We start from the raw sequence: 20,044 nt of genomic DNA on the forward strand, positions 1-20,044 counted from the left end.
GTCAGGAACTTTTTCTATAGAAAAACTTTCGTCAGGAACTTTTTCTATAGAAAAACTTTCGTCAGGAACTTTTTCTATAGAAAAACTTTCGTCAGGAACTTTTTCTATAGAAAAACTTTCGTCAGGAACTTTTTCTATAGAAAAACTTTCGTCAGGAACTTTTTCTATAGAAAAACTTTCGTCAGGAACTTTTTCTATAGAAAAACTTTCGTCAGGAATTTTTTCTATAGAAAAACTTTCGTCAGGAATTTTTTCTATAGAAAAACTTTCGTCAGGAATTTTTTCTATAGAAAAACTTTCGTCAGGAACTTTTTCTATAGAAAAACTTTCGTCAGGAACTTTTTCTATAGAAAAACTTTCGTCAGGAACTTTTTCTATAGAAAAACTTTCGTCAGGAACTTTTTCTATAGAAAAACTTTGGTCAGGAACTTTTTCTATAGAAAAACTTTGGTCAGGAACTTTTTCTATAGAAAAACTTTGGTCAGGAACTTTTTCTATAGAAAAACTTTCGTCAGGATCTTTTTCTATAGAAAAACTTTCGTCAGGAACTTTTTCTATAGAAAAACTTTCGTCAGGAACTTTTTCTATAGAAAAACTTTCGTCAGGAACTTTTTCTATAGAAAAACTTTCGTCAGAAACTTTTTCTATAGAAAAACTTTCGTCAAGAACTTTTTCTATAGAAAAACTTTCGTCAGGAACTATTTCTATAGAAAAACTTTCGTCAGGAACTTTTTCTATAGAAAAACTTTCGTCAGGAACTTTTTCTATAGAAAAACTATCGTCAGGAACTTTTTCTATAAAAAAAAAACTTTCGTCAGGAACTTTTTGTATAGAAAAACAATCTGCAGGAACTTTTTATATAGAAAAACTGTCTTCAGAAAGTTTTTCTATAGCAGAAATGTTTCGCGGCATGTTTTTTTATAAGAAATGATCAGAAAATATATATTTCATAGTATTTGCCTTTTCCCAACCCTGTAGTTTAGCAAAATAAATAAATACATGAAGCAGCCTGTTAAACAGCTGTTAACAATTTAGTTCTTTTAGTTATTTCCTCACAGAGGCAACGCGTTTTAAATCGTCTATCGGGAAAACTTAAATTATATTAAAATAAATAGTGTAAATATAATAAAAACTACATAAACCTGAAGTCCACCTACCAAGGTTAATAAAACATTAAAACAGTTTTTAAAGAATTCGTGAAAAAAAAGCAAAAAAGAAAAAATTCACAGAGCTAGTGGCTGTGGACTAAAAAATGTTAAAAAAGCAACAAAAGTTAAAAAACCAAAGATGTTTATAAATAATACAACAAATTTAATAAAATGCTTAAAGGATTTTCTTAAAAATTAGTGTATTCATCATTATAATCATAAAAAACATGAAATCAAGTAATGGATGAAAAAAAATTCTGCCACCATGTTTGATTTGCGCCTTTTACATATAACGGTACTATCAAAACAGCATAAGAACAACAACAATTCACAAATTAATTAATACTTGTTATACCCTGTCTTTCGACAGCTGGTTTTTGACAACAAAAAAAGATAAATTTTTCACGCCAAAGTTCAACAAAATAGAAAATAAACAGTTTGCATTGAAAAGTCCAATAGTTTAGAGTGAAAATAGTGTATAAATAAATTATTTATAAAACAAAACAACAAACTGTTGCAACATACCAATGTAATAGAAATAAAGCAAAGAAGAAAAGAAGGAAATCTCTTAAGATTTCAAGTTTGCAAGAAAAAGAAAAAGTTAGCAAATTAAAAAAATTAAAAAGAAAATCTTTAAATTTATATATAAAGGCGATCTGTTAAAAAGTTAACAATGTTTAAACGTACTTTTAAAATAGTTTTCCGTCCGGTTAAGAATAATTTCATATTACTGCCCGAAAATTATTATAAAGTGGTGTCCACCTATGTAAGTGTAACCCAAAAGGGAATCATTTGGAATTTAACCTTTTAAATGAGTGTCTGTCCGCCTATCAAATGTTTGTTGTTAAATTGTTTAAATTAAAATACAGATAACTAAGATTAACGCTTATCTAAGTTATTAATTTACAACAATGTTAAATAAAGATTTCATTTGATTCTTGTATTTAGGATACGGGTTGTCTTAGTTTGCAATATAATGCTCATATACATTATGTATCTTGGGCTCCGAATTCGGGCGCCGTTAAAGAGACTGAAATTGCCATCAATGCCAGGGTTGCTAAAGAGATTGGTAAGTATATTGATACTAATAGATCATTATGATATTTTGGCACTTTGTACCGAAAAACATAAACATTTGCATGCAGATTCTTATATACAATAGGTGCACATTGATACGCACTCATACAGTTGTTTTTGGTATGCATGTGCTTGCACTGTAAGGGTGACCAGCTGGTGCCAGCAGAAGGAAAGTTTTCTAGTAATTCGATATTGGTGGATAAACTTTTTCCAGATTTTAACTTTACGGGAACTACAGATAAACTTTTCTAAAAGAATATATGTACAGAGGAACTTTGTTGGAAACTTTTTCTATAAAACAACTTTCTTTTTACAAATTGGACAAAAATTTATTTTTAATTTTGTTCCACTGGTCTTCTGGTCACCTGTTTTTATATGTTTTGTTATTTAAACATTATTATTTTTATATATAACTTCTGGTACATGCTTGTTTATAAACATATGTAGTAAATACATACACAGTGTTTGTGACAGTGACGAAATCTGCCTAAAAAGTACGAATAAATTAATTAATTACACTAATAGAGCATAAAATGAGCACAGAAAAAAATTGTATGAGAAAGGAAAATTTTGAAGGTCTTTGTAGAAAACAAATTTACTTCTTGATTGCATGTTTTAAAATATTTGGAATATAAAAACTGAACTAAGACTGAACTAGAACTGAACTAGAACTGAACTAGAACTGAACTAGAACTGAACTAGAACTGAACTAGAACTGAACTAGAACTGAACTAGAACTGAACTAGAACTGAACTAGAACTGAACTAGAACTGAACTAGAACTGAACTAGAACTGAACTAGAACTGAACTAGAACTGAACTAGAACTGAACTAGAACTGAACTAGAACTGAACTAGAACTGAACTAGAACTGAACTAGAACTGAACTAGAACTGAACTAGAACTGAACTAGAACTGAACTAGAACTGAACTAGAACTGAACTTGAACTAGAACTGAACTAGAACTGAACTAGAACTGAACTAGAACTGAACTAGAACTGAACTAGAACTGAACTAGAACTGAACTAGAACTGAACTAGAACTGAACTAGAACTGAACTAGAACTGAACTAGAACTGAACTAGAACTAACTAGAACTAACTAGAACTAACTAGAACTGAACTAGAACTGAACTAGAACTGAACTAGAACTGAACTAGAACTGAACTAGAACTGAACTAGAACTGAACTAGAACTGAACTAGAACTGAACTAGAACTGAACTAGAACTGAACTAGAACTGAACTAGAACTGAACTAGAACTGAACTAGAACTGAACTAGAACTGAACTAGAACTGAACTAGAACTGAACTAGAACTGAACTAGAACTGAACTAGAACTGAACTAGAACTGAACTAGAACTGAACTAGAACTGAACTAGAACTGAACTAGAACTGAACTAGAACTGAACTAGAACTGAACTAGAACTGAACTAGAACTGAACTAGAACTGAACTAGAACTGAACTAGAACTGAACTAGAACTGAACTAGAACTGAACTAGAACTGAACTAGAACTGAACTAGAACTGAACTAGAACTGAACTAGAACTGAACTAGAACTGAACTAGAACTGAACTAGAACTGAACTAGAACTGAACTAGAACTGAACTGAACTGAACTAGAACTGAACTAGAACTGAACTAGAACTGAACTAGAACTGAACTAGAACTGAACTAGAACTGAACTAGAACTGTACTAGAATAGTATTACTTTTTAGTTTTTTGCGTTAGCATTTTATATCCAAAGTTTTCCTTTTTCAATTGCATTTTGAATATTATTTATAATAAAATAATTAATGAAATATAAAAGATTTCATTAACGTCATAAATTTACTATAGTATTTTTTAAATTATGGCACAATTTAAAAGAGTTTGCACGTTTCATTTAAAAATTCTAGTAAATAAACCAATCAAATATGAAAATTTAATTCATAAAATATAAATAATTTTATATAATATTTACATATGTATTTATTCCATTAATAAAACATAAACAACTATTTTTAGGTTTAAATGAAAATGACATGGTCAAATGTGCTTTGGTGGCTGATGCTCCTCTATTAAGAAATGTATTTGTAACACCGGTATCAGCTAAAGACTGGGAAATTATAGTGAGTAATTTAATAAAAATTTAAATATAAAATTTATACAACTTGTTCTTTTATCCATTAAAGGAACTAAGTAGTGAGAAAATTTCCGAAAGTGTTTTAGATCAAACACGCATTATTAACTCCAATCAAATGCTTATAGTATGGATTAATAAATCCATGCAAGTGGCCTTAACGGTGGATCGCATCAAACCTAGTCTGGGTTATGGACGTATAGATCACAATACTGAGTTAGTGATAGCCCCCAATCTGTACAAAGGTATTAGTAATGGTGATGAAACTAAAGAAGACATAAACGATAAATTATTTCGTAGTAATACGGTAGCTAAGTTGGGCATATTAGATGAAGATCGGCATACACAACGTTTATTGCGTTCCACAACGTTGGCCAATATAAAAAATCTACAAAGATCCCAAACTTTAGCTAAAACAAATCGACAAGATAAAATGGAGAGACTAAAACGTGATTTAACTCGAGAATTATCAAAATTTATAGAATTTCGTGTGATATCAGGAGAATGGCAAAATGATTATCAAATATCTGATGTATTCATCAATAAAGTCAATTGGCCCAGTCATATGGATAACACAACTGTTTACAGTTTGAAAACAATGGAAGAGAAAGAATATTATGTACGCATACGTTTGGTTTCACACGCGGAAATTGCTCAAACTATACACCCCACCATTGAAATCAATGTGAATTTAATGAAAATTTTAGATCTTAAGGAATTGGAGAAGGTGGTACTCAAACCCAAACCAAATGTGGTTAATTTTGTGGAGAAAATGGAACTGTTTGCTCACAAAAAGACCCATTACAAGGTAGTGGAAAATGCTTTCAAACGTTATGTCATCGAAAAAACCAATCGTTCACCCATGTTACTGAATCAAAATGAAGTGGTACGTTTAGAGGAGGATCTGGTAGTAAGTGTAGGCATATTACCAGAACACTTTAAATACTGTGCCATTGACACCCAATTCCTGAAGGAAAGTAAAATATATGCAGCCGATTTAGTGCGCAAAGTAGATGATATAGTCGATGTAGCAGCTAATGTAGCCTCTCCGCTAAGTGTTAAAGATTTAATAAAACTGCCACAATTTGACAAAAGCATTGAAAAGTTGTCAAACGAATTGAAAAGTAATTTGTGTTTAGATGCCAAAAATGGTGTGTTACGTCAGGGGAACATATTAATAACGGGTAAGTTGCGGCCTTAACATTATTTAAATGTATTTTGAAGTAAAGAAAAAATGTGTGCCAAAGTTGTAAAATGTGTTTTTTTTCGTATTTCTTTTTTGTTGTAATTACAGGTGCTTCGGGCGCGGGTAAAAGTGTGTTTGTTGAGCGTATATTGGATGAGTTGATAAGAAAACCATATTACTGTTATTTTGATATATTCTATTGTACGCGCAGTAAGGGGAGAAAGGTAAAATAATCACATTTTTAAATAATTTTTATTCACATAGTTCAGTTCTAGTTCATCAACAACATTTTAAATTCTAAAATTTGTTTTTCCAGGCCGAATCTATACAAAAAGATTTACGCAATGTCTTCACTACCTGCCTACAAAATGCTCCCTCCATTGTAGTCCTCGAAAATCTCGATGTCTTAGCTCATGCCACTGCCGATCAAGCCACACAAGATGGTGAATATTTTAATCGTATTGCTGATATTGTACATCAACTTATGGTACAATACACCAGTAATCATCCCATAGCTGTTATAGCCACTGTAAATGAGGTGCAATCTCTCAATAAACGTTTGTATTCTCCACGGGGACGTCACTTGTTTCAGACAATTACAAAATTACCCAATTTGGAACGTGTGGATAGGGAATTGGTTCTTAGGGATCTCTGTAGTCATATAGATTCTGAGAAATTGGATTTAGAAAGATTTGCTTTATTGACAGAAGGCTATAATAAAGGAGACCTAGTGCAGTTTGTGGAGCGGGCTATATTTTATGCTTATCGTATAAGTAAGTTAGGGAAGTGTAAAGAAATTTAATGTTATTTTTAAAAAAAAAATTTGTTTTTTCTTTAAGGTAAAAATCAACCGGTTTTAACCAATGAACATTTAAAAAATTCTTTAGAGAATACCAATTCTTATTGTTTGCAAGGCATAGAAAGTCACCAGTCTTCTAATAGTGCGGCAGATAGTGAGGATAACTTAACTGTGGAGGAAATTCCAGGCTTAGAACCAGTGGTTTCAGTGCTGGAAGAGGTGTTAATGTGGCCTTCTAGGGTGAGTGCTTTTACAATTATAGGAATAATACAAATTTGTCTATATTTCTTGTTTTCTCTTTAGTACCCCACCATATTTAACAACTCTCCTTTGCGCAATCAAGCTGGGGTGTTACTTTATGGCCCTCCTGGTACCGGCAAAACCTTTTTAGTTTCAAAGCTAGCCAATTCCTGGAATCTAAGAACTATATCTGTGAAAGGACCCGAGTTATTGGCCAAATATATTGGACAAAGTGAGGAAAATGTGAGAAATTTGTTCAACAGGTAAGTTTTTATCTAGTTCGTTTAAGTTCAGTTCTAGTTCAGTACTAGTTCAGTTCTAATTCAGTTCTAATTCAGTTCTAGTTCAGTTCTAGTTCAGTTCTAGTTCAGTTCTAGTTCAGTTCTAGTTCAGTTCTAGTTCAGTTCTAGTTCAGTTCTAGTTCAGTTCTAGTTCAGTTCTAGTTCAGTTCTAGTTCAGTTCTAGTTCAGTTCTAGTTCAGTTCTAGTTCAGTTCTAGTTCAGTTCTAGTTCAGTTCTAGTTCAGTTCTAGTTCAGTTCTAGTTCAGTTCTAGTTCAGTTCTAGTTCAGTTCTAGTTCAGTTCTAGTTCAGTTCTAGTTCAGTTCTAGTTCAGTTCTAGTTCAGTTCTAGTTCAGTTCTAGTTCAGTTCTAGTTCAGTTCTAGTTCAGTTCTAGTTCAGTTCTAGTTCAGTTCTAGTTCAGTTCTAGTTCAGTTCTAGTTCAGTTCTAGTTCAGTTCTAGTTCAGTTCTAGTTCAGTTCTAGTTCAGTTCTAGTTCAGTTCTAGTTCAGTTCTAGTTCAGTTCTAGTTCAGTTCTAGTTCAGTTCTAGTTCAGTTATAGTTCAGTTCTAGTTCAGTTCTAGTTCAGTTCTAGTTCAGTTCTAGTTCAGTTCTCTAGTTTCAGTTCTAGTTCAGTTCTAGTTCAGTATAGTTCAGTTTAGTTTCAGTTCTAGTTCAGTTTCTAGTTCAGTTCTGTTCAGTTCTTTTAGTTTCAGTTCTAGTTCAGTTTCTAGTCACAGTTTTCTAGTTCAGTTCTAGTTCAGTTCTAGTTTCAGTCTAGTTCAGTTATAGTTCAGTTTCTAGTCAGTTCTAGTTCAGTTCTAGTTCAGTCTAGTTCCAGTTCTAGTTCAGTTTTAGTTCAGTTCTTAGATTCAGTTTCTGTTCAGTTCTAGTTCAGTTCTTTAATTTAACTGCAATTCTATTTTCGTTTAAAGGGCCCGCAGTGCTAAACCTTGTGTCTTATTCTTCGATGAGTTTGACAGTTTAGCGCCCAAACGTGGTCAGACTCTACCGGTGTTACCGATCGTGTTGTAATCAGCTACTAACTGAGCTGGATGGAGTAGAAGGTCTCCAAGGCGTCACAGTAATAGCAGCTACCTCTAGGCCGGAGTTATTAGATCCTGCCTTGCTACGTTCTGGACGCATAGATCGTTTAGTAGAGTGTTCTCTACCAGACACCGCAGCACGTTTAGCTATATTTGAGACATTAGCCAGTACCTTGATACTAGATGAATCTACAGATTTTGAATATTTTGCTGAAAAGACACAAAACTATACAGGAGCTGATATACAAAGTATTTTGACATCAGCCAATATGTTGGCCGTTAAAGAGGCTATAGCTGAATTTGGACATGAGGTAAGTCTGTTTCTTTTTACTCTTTTCCCTTAAACTACTCGATTCATAAACAACAACAATTTACATCTTACGATATCCATCACATTTTCATGGTTTTACAAGAAAATTATTTTATTATGTGGAAGTTATAAAATGCATACTAAAACAGACAATACGTAAATGTGTCCCAACAAAAACAAAAAAAGTAAATTAATTTTTTGTTGTCTGTTTGTTTTGTTTGTTGTAAACCTGAGAAAAAGGAGAAGACACCTAAAATGATGAAACTATGTAAACTATCATAAAATTATACGAATTTTGTACGTGCCAAGAATGTTTTTTAAATAATTTAGACACAATTTTTACAGGAGCAAAATCAAAATATACAATTTGTTTTGTGGTGTTTAAAGAAAACAAAAACAAAAAAGATAAGAATTTATTTGGGATTTTAGAGCGTTAACAAAACAAGCACTACTAAACTGTTTTGTACAATTTTTCAAAAGAAAAAAATTAACAATGCGGGTTAACAAAAAATATTAATCCTTCGAACGAGTGTCTTTTTTATCTTTAGTGTCTTCTAATACAGATTAGAATTTCAAACTCTTATATGAAAACAAATGCTAGTGTTACTTTTGGTGGGTTGGTTAGTTTTGCTTACTTTGCTTATAGGCAAAGGAAGAAATAAGTCACGTAACGGATATTTCTGATTGATATTCAATAAACGCTCACACCATAACACCCAACAACAACAATAATAACAACAAGTTACTAAAGAATAAAACAAAACAATAACAAAAAACACCAACCTAAGTAAGAACACAAAATACAAGACCAAAAACAGCAACTATTCTAAAATACAAAAAAAAAACAATCAAACAAAACCAAAACGATTGCAAAAGAATAGTCAGCTAACACTACCTGTACAGAAAAACCTCTAGTGCAATAGATTTTTATGGCTGAAGTCTCAAAAATATTGTCTCTTTAAATTGTTTGCTTTCTGCAAACATTAAACACCAGAACCAACCGATATTGTAACCAACAAAATGTGCATAAATTATGAAAACAAATCTGTGAAAAGTAAATAACAAATATTGTGTATTAGTTACTTATTGTAGTTATTGTTTCTTTTTTGTGTTTCTCATTTTTTATGAATTAATATAAAATTCATAAAATGTTTTGCTAGATAAATATATTTTTTAAAACTCTGGCTCTTCTCAGATTTCAGTGTGCTCTTCTATCCTACAACAATAGAAAAGTAATCGTGAAAAAAATACAGTCTGTGTTCGAAATTATGAAAATTTCTGAATTCCTTTTTAGTGATAATTATAACTTGTATTTTAGGTGTTTTGAATTTTAATTCAATTTCATTTTAATTTTGAATTGAAAACTAGTTTAGTTAAAAAAATATTAACAACTTTTTGATTTCTTATGATTTTATAAGTTAATAAAATTTAGTTACCTCTTAAATTTGGTTTGTGTATGATTTTTTTTTAATCTAAAAACTTTTTTATTTAATTTAGATTTCATAGATTTTCAATTTATTTTCTTTATATCCATAGAAAACTTTCAGAAATTTCAGTACAAAGTCCTATATGTTGTAGTTCAGTTCTAGTTCCGTTCTAGTTCAGTTATAAATCAGTTCTATTTCAGTTTTAAATCAGTTTTAAATCAGTTCTAGTTCAGTTCCAGTTCAGTACTAATTCAGTTCTAGTTCAGTTCTAGTTTAGTTCTAGTTCAGTTCTAGTTCAGTTCTAGTTCAGTTCTAGTTCAGTTCTAGTTCAGTTCTAGTTCAGTTCTAGTTCAGTTCTAGTTCAGTTCTAGTTCAGTTCTAGTTCAGTTCTAGCTCAGTTCTAGTTCAGTTCAGTTCAGTTCTAGTTCAGTTCTAGCTCAGTTCTAGCTCAGTTCTAGTTCAGTTCTAGTTCAGTTCTAGTTCAGTTCTAGTTCAGTTCTAGTTCAGTTCTAGTTCAGTTCTAGTTCAGTTCTAGTTCAGTTCTAGTTCAGTTCTAGTTCAGTTCTAGTTCAGTTCTCGTTCAGTTCTAGTTCAGTTCTAGTTCAGTTCTAGTTCAGTTCTAGTTCAGTTCTAGTTCAGTTCTAGTTCAGTTCTAGTCCAGTTCTAGTCCAGTTCTATAGCAAGATAAGAAGTCTTTTCAAATTAGACGAGTTCGCCGAATCGAAAAGTCACAGTATCACGACTGCCTGATATTAAGGTTAGATTGGAGATCAGTTTCTGTGGTATAATTTTAATTTTTTTCTGTTAAAATCCAGTAGGTTTTGCTTTTTAACTGGAGTTTAACACATTTAAATATTGATTATCGTTTTGCAAAGAAATATTAGCAGGTCTCCGGCGAATCATTGCCGTGATCTTCTGACGCCGATAGTTCTTCAGGGTGAAATATTGGCTATAAAAACAAGCTGGAATCTGACAATCAGATATTTTTGAATATTGTTAGAGGCTCCACCTTCCTGAGAATCATTGTGGATTTTGGGGAAAAAATTGTATTCTATGCCTGTAAAACCCTTGTTTATTTTTCTTAAGATACTTTGGATACTAAGATCAATTAATTTGAATCATTGCGGACCGTCCAAAAACTGATCTTCTTTAGTCTCTGAAGTTTCTAAAGGTCGATAACATGTTAGTACAAAAAGCAGAGGATCAAGAGAATTTGGTCCTCTATTAAATAGCTCCACATATTATCACATGAACTAAGGAATTTACAGTCAATACATTCCACACAGATGAAAACATGATCCTCTTCAGATCCTGACAATTCGTCATCATTACATTACTGCACCTTTCAACGTATGTTAAGAGATGAATTTTGAAGGTCCGGTTACTCGATATGTTTGACTCACACTGAGCAGTAACTTTGAGTGCGTTTAACCTTACTAAGGATCTTTGTCCTTGATGTCAGCTGCCAAAATTGACTCCTTATGGCCTCCAAGCCATTAAATTCGGAAATGCAAAGGGTGCCATCAGAGATACCATAAGGGATATGATTCGATTTAGCAATCTTAAAGGATTTTTATTCTTAATGCAAGCTGCCAAAACTTGCTCCTGATGGCCTCCAAGCCATTAAATTTGGTAATTATCAGATGGGTCCAATGCAAATTGCAAAGGGTGACCATCAGAGATACGATTCGATTTAGCAAACTCAAAGAGTTACGTTAGGCCCTCGGTACCTCAAAATCAACTCAGAAATCCTCTTTCTAACGAAAAGGAAAGAGAAACTCGTGATTAAGATATTTTTGTGATAAAAACCAAATTTTGATTAGTTTTTTCACACACTGTAACAATTGCACAAGACTTCAGTGTAATTCTAACTAAACATTCTAAGAAGATGCGGGAACCTAACTATGGGAAGTACATGCAAAACTCTAGTAAAAATATACATATCTTTAAAATCCAACAAAAAACAAAACGCAGGTAGTTGGTAAAAGATAAAGTCTTGTTTAGTTTCCTAGACAATGATAAAACGTTGAAGAACAAGGAGTAACAAGGATTAATATATTCCTGACACACACACACATACTCTAACATAAATTATTTACTTATTAACTATTCTTATTGGTTGAGAGTAGTGAGTGAGGGTTATGGGGTTTAATATAGAGAATTGATATTTACTACTTACGGTGACAGAGAGCGTATGTTGAGTAAATGTTTAGATTATTGGTGACGATCCGTTCGTGATGTTAAGTACAAAATGACAAGTGCTTTTTTTGCTAGAGGTAATCGTTATATCGGTGTGTGTGTGTGCGTGTTAAGTGTGGGTGTATGTGTCAGTGTTAGAGTGTTTTTTGACATATGTATTGTGCCTTGTGTTTTTTATTTCTTCTTCCCGGGGAGACTAAAAGTTTTGAATAAGATTTAAGTCGTTAGTCTTGTTTGAGCTCTTGGTTAAGACGGTATCGATCGTAAAAAAGTTATTGTTTATTTAAAAAAAAGAATTGTGGTGATTTTTGAGTGTGTCTGTGTTTGTGTGTAGGGGAAGTAAAACGGAAGTAAATGCAAAAAAGTGTTTGGAAACGCAAGAAGAGCAGTACAAGTACAGGCAATGTGACAGTGTGTTGGTGTTTCAAACTTAAAACAACAAACTTGAAGCATTGAAAAGCTGGATAAAACATTAAAAAAATATTAAGTGTGGCATTAACGGCCCATAAAAGTAAAGAACGTGATATTTGACAAATATTTTTTTAAAATAATAAAAAAAAATTAATTAAATATAAAATAAAAAGCGAAAATTCTGGGATTTATAAAAAAAGGAATTGATAAAATAATAAAATAAAATAAATAAGAAAAGTTATTAAATATTAACAAAATTCGAAAAATATGAATTAAAAACGAAAAAACGTGGAATATTTAAAAAGAAATTTAAATGAGGTCTAAAACGCTCTTCCGATAATTGAGCTTTTTCTTTCAATATTGAGCTTAATTCCAAGCTAAACTCAATCATTTTCTAGCTATTGACTTAAACATAGCGTAATGCTTTACTACATTTGGTAGCGGCCGTAATAATACAAAAAACTGACTGCTGTTCCAGCAAAGCTAATTATGAAAACAATGCACATACAATTTTCTACATAAATAATCGATTGAGCAGCTAACAAGCCAACTGAAAACTGAATTTTAAACAAATTAAAAAAAAAAAAAAATTCCAGCAACAAATCTAATAGAGAAGCTTCAGCACAACCATTTGTGTATGAAAAATGTCGTCATTTTAACCATGAATTAAAAACAACATTAAGTCTTGTTGTTGTTAAGAAAAACCAAAAGGAATTGGACAAAAAAAAAAAAACTCAAAACTTTTCTATTTAATTTGTAAAAAGAAAGAAAGACAGAGTGAAAGAGAAAAGAAACCTTTATAAAAAATCTAAGAACCCAAAGCAGCCAATATGCCTATAAAAAGGACTAGACGAAAATTGATTACTCTGCTGCCTATTTTACTACTTCCTTTATGGCAAAGTGTTAACAGCAAAAGTGTAAACTTAACCGAAGAACAACCCCAGCAGATTGTCTTAAAAGTGGATTTATTACAAACTCAACAAGTCAAAGAGGGTCAATATGTGGATATAGTATGCCCCTTTAGTCAGCCCATTTGGTATCATAATGAACAATATCTAAATACCAATCGTACCTTCAAAATCCCTACAATTTCCCCTGAAAAAGCAGGCATTTATAGTTGCCTCTCTCAACTACCAAACAAACCTAATGATTATCTTAAATGGGCCAATGTTAGCCTGCAAGTATGCAGCAAAGATTCTCAATGCCAAATAACAGAAATTAAAACTCTTAAACTTAAAGACTCCACAGATTTGAATAAGAAACCTTCCTCTCTTCCCGAGAAAAAAGTAGCTGAAATTGTTTACTCCAGTGGTGAGGTGGATAATATAGAGGAGTCCCTAAATCTTCCGCCGAAATTTAAAAGCTATCAACTCTACAATACCACACAAAAGTATTCGGGCGGCACAGCCATGTTTAATTGTAATGCTTATTCGCATATAGCCGCCAATATCTCGTGGACCTTTAACAATCGTTCTTTGGATTTGTCCTCAACGAAATATAAAATCAAAAAATGGTCTATTTCAGTACAAGATTTACAAAGTCAAGATTCGGGGGAATATGCCTGCACTATATGCAATATTTATGGCTGTATTTATCGTTCTTCAATACTAAATGTCTTAGAGCGTGAGAGTTCTCCTCCTATAATACGGGAAGGTTCAGTGGTTAATCAAACTGTTATGGCTGATGAAAATGTTAAGTTTGAGTGTGATGTTATATCGGCCTTAGAGCCTCATATTGTTTGGTATTATCATACGGATTTGTTAAATTTTACCGAGGATCATGCTTTTGATCTAAGACACAATCCTAATGCTCTTAAGCTGCTAACAAGTGCGGATGAGCCTTATATTTTAAGGCTGGGTAGTGTGCAGGAGGAAGATCAAGGCTGGTATTCCTGCATAGCAGCCAATAGTTTGGGGGAAGCAGTGGCCAGCTATTATCTCAGTCTCATGAGTCCGGATACCTTTGTTAATGATACTCTAGAGCCAGAAGAGGATTTGCGCAATCAAGCTGTTACGGTTACCACGGTGGACTTTAATACCTTCAATCTAGAACAAAACGACAATGATGAATCCTCAGATCATGATTCGGATAATAAAAGCAGTGATACTGAAGAGGATAAACCTCCACAATTTAAAAATCTTAATAAGCTAATGTTGCATTGGCATAAACCTTCGGGCAGCTCCATACAATTACTATGCCCCGCTACTGGACATCCTCAGCCAAATATCACCTGGACCCGCAATAACACCGAAATTGAACGTCATATAGGCAAGGTTACCTATAAGAAATGGTCTATACAAATGGATGATGCCATTACCAAAGATTCGGGTGTCTATAAATGCACCGTATGCAATTACTTAGGTTGCATAGAACATTCTACCAAAGTCACTGTTTCCGATCGTTTACGTTCACGCCCTATTATCAGTGATAAATTTCCACAAAATCAAACTGTATTAACCAACAGCTCTACCTATTTGGAGTGTAGGGTGGTGTCGGATCTAGAACCCTATATAGTCTGGCTTAAATACACCAAAAGGAATGAATCTATAGAGAAACTGGAAAAAGTGGTGCCCAACTTTTCCAATGATCAAAGTATGCTGTCCAAAGATGTGGTTATAATGGATCGTGATCCCGATCATCCAAATTTATTGAATTTCACCAAAGTCTCTCACGAAGATGAGGGTTGGTATACTTGTGTGGCGGCCAGTTCTTTGGGACAAACGGTGGCTAGTGCTTACCTTAAGGTGGTGGATAAATTGCCTCATCGTGATGGTTTGCAGAGAGGTCATCCGGTAACGATTACCGCAGTAGCCATAGTAGTGGTGTTACTCTTTCTTTTGGGCACCATATTTGTCATCTACGTCATGCGCAATTTGAAACATGAGAAGCTGTTAAAACAGCGCATTGAAACAGTGCATCAGTGGACAAAGAAAGTTATTATTTACAAGCCTCCTCCCTCGGAGGGAAGTTCTTGTGATCTACAAATGCCGGTTATCAAAATTGAAAAACAACGCACCACCTTTACCACCAATTCCAGTTCGGATCCTAATCAAGGTTTCAATGAATACGAATTTCCCTTGGATTCTAATTGGGAAATACCGCGCAGCCAACTTTCCTTGGGATCTACTTTGGGTGAAGGAGCCTTTGGCCGTGTGGTTATGGCTCAGGGCAGTAATTTACCACGAGTTTCGGCTAATAATTCCGCTGGTGGCACCATAGTGGCTGTGAAAATGGTTAAAGAAGAACATACCGATGCTGATATGGCCAGTTTGGTGCGTGAAATGGAAGTGATGAAAATGATTGGCAAACATATTAATATTATTAATCTGCTGGGTTGCTGCAGTCAAAATGGCCCCTTGTGGGTTATAGTTGAGTTTGCTCCGCATGGTAATTTAAAGGATTTCCTGAAAAAGAATCGTCCCTTGTCGAATTGGGGCAGCTGTAGTCTGAAGCGTAATAGTGAATATTTGGATGATAAAACCCATTTGACGGAGAAACATTTAATATCGTTTGCCTTCCAAATAGCTCGGGGTATGGAATATTTGGCCTCAAGACGGGTAAGTAATCGATGGTGTTTTTTTTAAAGAGAAGGCTTGGTTGGGCGGTTATTAATGAGAGGGAAATGTTTCAACAAATTCTAGTAATATATTGAATCGCAGATTCCGGGAGTTACTAGTGAGATGTCTTATAGGGAGAACCAAGGCAACCGAGAAAGGTATAAAGTTATTCTTGACATTAAGGACGGACGCTGTGAGTTAGGGCAATGAGAATTTCTAAGAATGCAAACGACGGACGCTGTAACTTCGGGCGCACTTTTCGGGTGCTTATGGCCCTGAAATCGAAGAAATAGTTCTGATACAAATGTAGGGAAATTTCTGATAGACAATGATCTTTGGGACCACATGAGGATGGTATGGTAACTACAACACAAAAACTTTCCGAAAGCAGAAAATTAGACAAAGGTTGGGAGGACAATTCGACATAGAATCACAACAAGGATCACATATCCGAGAGAACAGTTTTCGGAAATTGTATTCTTTTATAGGAGAAGGAAATTGGATAAGTTTCTTTGTGGGATTAGCTTGGATTTTGGTGATTTTACAAAAAGATCTTGGATCTTGGTTATGTTTCGGATTTGAAGTTCTTCAAGAAACTAATGTAGGATTAAAGTATAGTTAAGGGGTTCTGCTACAAATATGGTAAAAGGAACACAAAGACTTTCCGATAGCAAGAAGTAAGACAAGGGACGGTAGGACCAACCATCACAGAATGGAACAAATGAGGATCACGAGTCAGAAAGAACACAAAAAGTTTTCGGAAATTGTATTCTTTTATAGGAGAAGGAAATTGAATGTGTTTCTTTATTGGATTAGCTTGGAGTTGGGATTCTGCAAAAAGCTAAAGTAGTGTTGAACTGACAATTGAATATATGGAGGAGTTATAGGCAATTTATACGCACCAAATGGGAGAGATCGAAAGGATCTTAATTTGACATTTTATTAAAACCCTTTTTTTGGATCCCTCAATCAAGCTCTTCTGTATTCCTTTGTTTCTCAAACTTTCAACTAATCTTACACCCAAAAATATCTTACAGTGCATACACCGTGATTTAGCTGCTCGTAATGTGCTCGTCAGTGATGACTACGTTATGAAGATAGCTGATTTTGGCCTGGCCCGTGATATACAAGACACCGATTACTATCGCAAGAATACCAACGGTCGTTTACCCATCAAATGGATGGCACCCGAATCGTTGCAGGAAAAATTCTACGATTCCCAATCAGATGTTTGGTCTTACGGTGTCTTGTTATGGGAAATAATGACATATGGCGAACAACCCTATCCCAATATAATGTCAGCCGAAGAACTATATAGTTATTTAATAACGGGACAACGTATGGAAAAACCACCACGCTGCTCTTTAAATATTTATATGTTAATGCGTCAGTGTTGGCATTTTGATTCCACAGCACGTCCCACCTTTACCGAAATTGTGGAAAATCTAGATAAAATCTTGCAAATGACAAGTAATACCTCTAATGAAGAATATTTAGATTTATCCATGCCCATGTTAGAGACACCACCATCGAGTAGTGATGAAGAATCAGATGCGGAAACTTTTCGAGAGAATTCCCTTAGATATCAGTATACTTATAAATTTAATTAGTATTAAAATTAAATGAAACAAAAACAAAAACCAAAACAATTTAAGAGATTAAATTAGTACTTAATAATATTTAATAATTAAGTGTTATGATTTAAGCAAGAAAAACAAAAACAACAAAGACATTCCAATATAATTAAAAAACAAATTATTATTATTATTTTTTATTATTATGAATAAAATATAAATAAACAAAAACAACCAAAAGACTAGCACAATTAGGTTATCGATTTAAAAAAAAAATATGTAAATTTAAACAAAAATTAATTAAGCAAATAAACGTCATTTTAGTTTAATTTAAGAAAAATAAAAGAAGGATAATATTCAGTGTGTATTACGTATTAAAAATCCATTTATTTATAAAACTAAATATATCAACTAAAACATATTGAAAACAAGTTTTTTTCCTAAACCTTTAACCCTCTCATGGCACCTTTCATTTCCTCATTATGTCATTATCGGTCATGCATTCCATTGGTGTTTTCTAGAGCTTTTATTTGTTAAAAAAATCCATGTGATTTTTAATTTTAGAAACTGCCTGAGAAACTAGCTGTTAAGCAGAAACATTTAATAGAGGCCTTTAACACCACTCGACCCTCGCTTAGTGCCTCGGATGTGGCTAAATATCAAAAGACGTAAGTTCTTCTTTACAAGTTTGCTACAAATTTCATCTTTCAAATGGTTTATTTTTCCAGTTATGCTCGTTTCACCAACAAGGAAAAGTCATCCCGGGAATTTGTCTCGAAACGTGCCACTTTGGCGTAGTGTTCTGTTCTTTATAAGTTGGGGTTTTTTATTCAAAGTTCGTTATTTTTTTGGATGGTTTATCTTCAATATTTTTTGCTTTTTTTTGTTATTTGAAAATTTAATAAAAAATGGGTTTATTTTGTTAACTTTTTTTGTCTTGTTTTGATAATTTTTTGTAAAAAAAGAGTTTTATTGAAGTTTTCTTTAAAATTTGTTTAGACTATCGCAGTAGAATATGTTGAGTTTTGGAATAAATTAATCATACACAAATCAAAATTTAGGCGGCATTATAAAAGCTCTCAATAGAGGTTCAATAGAACACTTAGTTTACCACCTTATGTTTAACCCTTAATCATAGTTTTATTTGAACCTTCAATTAGCCACTAGATCGAGGTTTAATAGAACTTTCATTTTGAATCTTAATCGAGGTTTAATGGAACTTTAAATTTCACTCCGAATTGAGATTTTATAGAACATTCTGTATAACTATCGGTTTTGATTTAGTACAACCTTAAACTTGATTTAATTAAATATTTAATTAACCTTTAACCTTAACATTTACACTTAATTGGTGTTTTATAGAACCATACAGATAGTATGTATGGGATCTTGAGCCCTGTTTAGTTAAAAGATTTCACTGCTACTTCACAAGCATAATGTGACCTTGTTCCGTGACCTACACTTATGACATAGGTTCGCGATACACTAGGAGGCATAACGACCAATGTTTAGTTTTCTAAAGAAATGAAATGGAAACTATCGCTAGTGTTACGTTCAATTAGCTGTAAGGACATGTTTTTCGGAAGAACATCCTCTTTGGCAAGGGGTAGATATACTCATAGCTCCAAGAGCCTTTTGATAGATTTTGCACCAATTCTATTTATTACAAAAGTGAAGACTGTAGAGCTAAGGCAGTTGTACTTGAATCGGAACCGTCTGAAGAAATGATATCGATAGGGTTACATCTTGGTAGTAGATAAAGAAGAACTGAAATCAAACCGTTTTACCAGCAATGATTTCAAAAGGATTAATTCCGGAAGTGCAGATCGAAGGGACAAGAGAAAATACCAAATCTTTCTTCGTGTGCTCACCAAGTACTAGTTTATCGGTACATAAAGTCTAAATTATCTTACCAGCAACCTGGATCAAGTATTTCGACTAGATTAGAACCTGTTGAAGGTGAAGAACTTAAGGGAATTGGACGGTGGGTACTCAATCTTTGTTCGTATGCTTCTTGTCACTACCAATTCCAAGGATTAAGAAATAATCAGATGTCGCAAAGACTCTGGGGACAATGGAGATTACATTATTCGGAAGTAGAGACCGCTGGAACAAGGAAAAGTACCAAATATCCTTTGTGTGCCCACGAGGTACTGGTTTTTGGTACAACCATCTTGTTAGCAACTAGATCAAGGATTTCTATTGGATTAGTACGTGTCGAAGGTGAAGACTGTAAGGAAATTTCTCGGTGGGAACCAACCTTTCTTCATATGCTTACTTCACACCGTGAGCATATGAAGGATTTCTATTAGATTAGAACCTTTCGAAGGTGAAGACCTTAAGGAAATTGCTTGGTAGGAACCAACCTTTCTTCGTATGCTCACTTCACAGTGGTTTGACCGTAGATTGAATATGAGTTGTCATGCTGATGCCAGAAGCAAGGATTTCGAATGGAGACCGTAGGGACAATGAAGTTTCCATTGTTCAAAGGCAATTGATACAGAGGTCAATTAACCATTCTTTATATGATCAACTCATACTAGTTTGATAAAATCAAGGATTTTTGAAAGGATTAGATATCGTAGACACCGTAGGGATAATGCAGTTCAAAGTCAGATCGTAGCATCCGAAAGTTACAAAAAATCGAACTGTACAAAGATCGGAGAATGGCTCTTTT

At 33.5% G+C, this 20,044-nt stretch overlaps 2 protein-coding genes across 2 annotated transcripts; both read left to right on the plus strand.

Annotated features, from left to right (window-relative positions):
* Positions 1-1,056: 1,056 nt before the first annotated feature.
* Positions 1,057-18,297, plus strand: LOC119609647 (peroxisome biogenesis factor 1). The gene is given in 13 exon segments (XM_037964489.1): positions 1,057-1,914; positions 2,097-2,217; positions 4,227-4,330; positions 4,394-5,525; positions 5,636-5,751; positions 5,844-6,300; positions 6,367-6,566; positions 6,630-6,829; positions 7,779-7,843; positions 7,846-7,872; positions 7,875-8,200; positions 17,932-18,035; positions 18,096-18,297. Coding segments are annotated over 13 exon segments (3,015 nt in total). The 5' UTR covers positions 1,057-1,821; the 3' UTR covers positions 18,166-18,297.
* On the plus strand, positions 11,838-17,903 carry LOC119609646 (fibroblast growth factor receptor homolog 1). The gene is made up of 2 exons (XM_037964487.1): positions 11,838-15,793; positions 16,831-17,903. The coding sequence occupies exons 1-2, from the start codon at positions 13,067-13,069 to the stop codon at positions 17,401-17,403; spliced, it is 3,300 nt and encodes a 1,099-aa protein (XP_037820415.1). The 5' UTR covers positions 11,838-13,066; the 3' UTR covers positions 17,404-17,903.
* Positions 18,298-20,044: the final 1,747 nt, after the last annotated feature.

This window comes from Lucilia sericata, unplaced genomic scaffold, assembly GCF_015586225.1.
Source record: "Lucilia sericata isolate MDLA Ls3-8-SP2 unplaced genomic scaffold, ASM1558622v1 Contig001024F_arrow, whole genome shotgun sequence".
NCBI lineage: Eukaryota > Metazoa > Arthropoda > Insecta > Diptera > Calliphoridae > Lucilia > Lucilia sericata.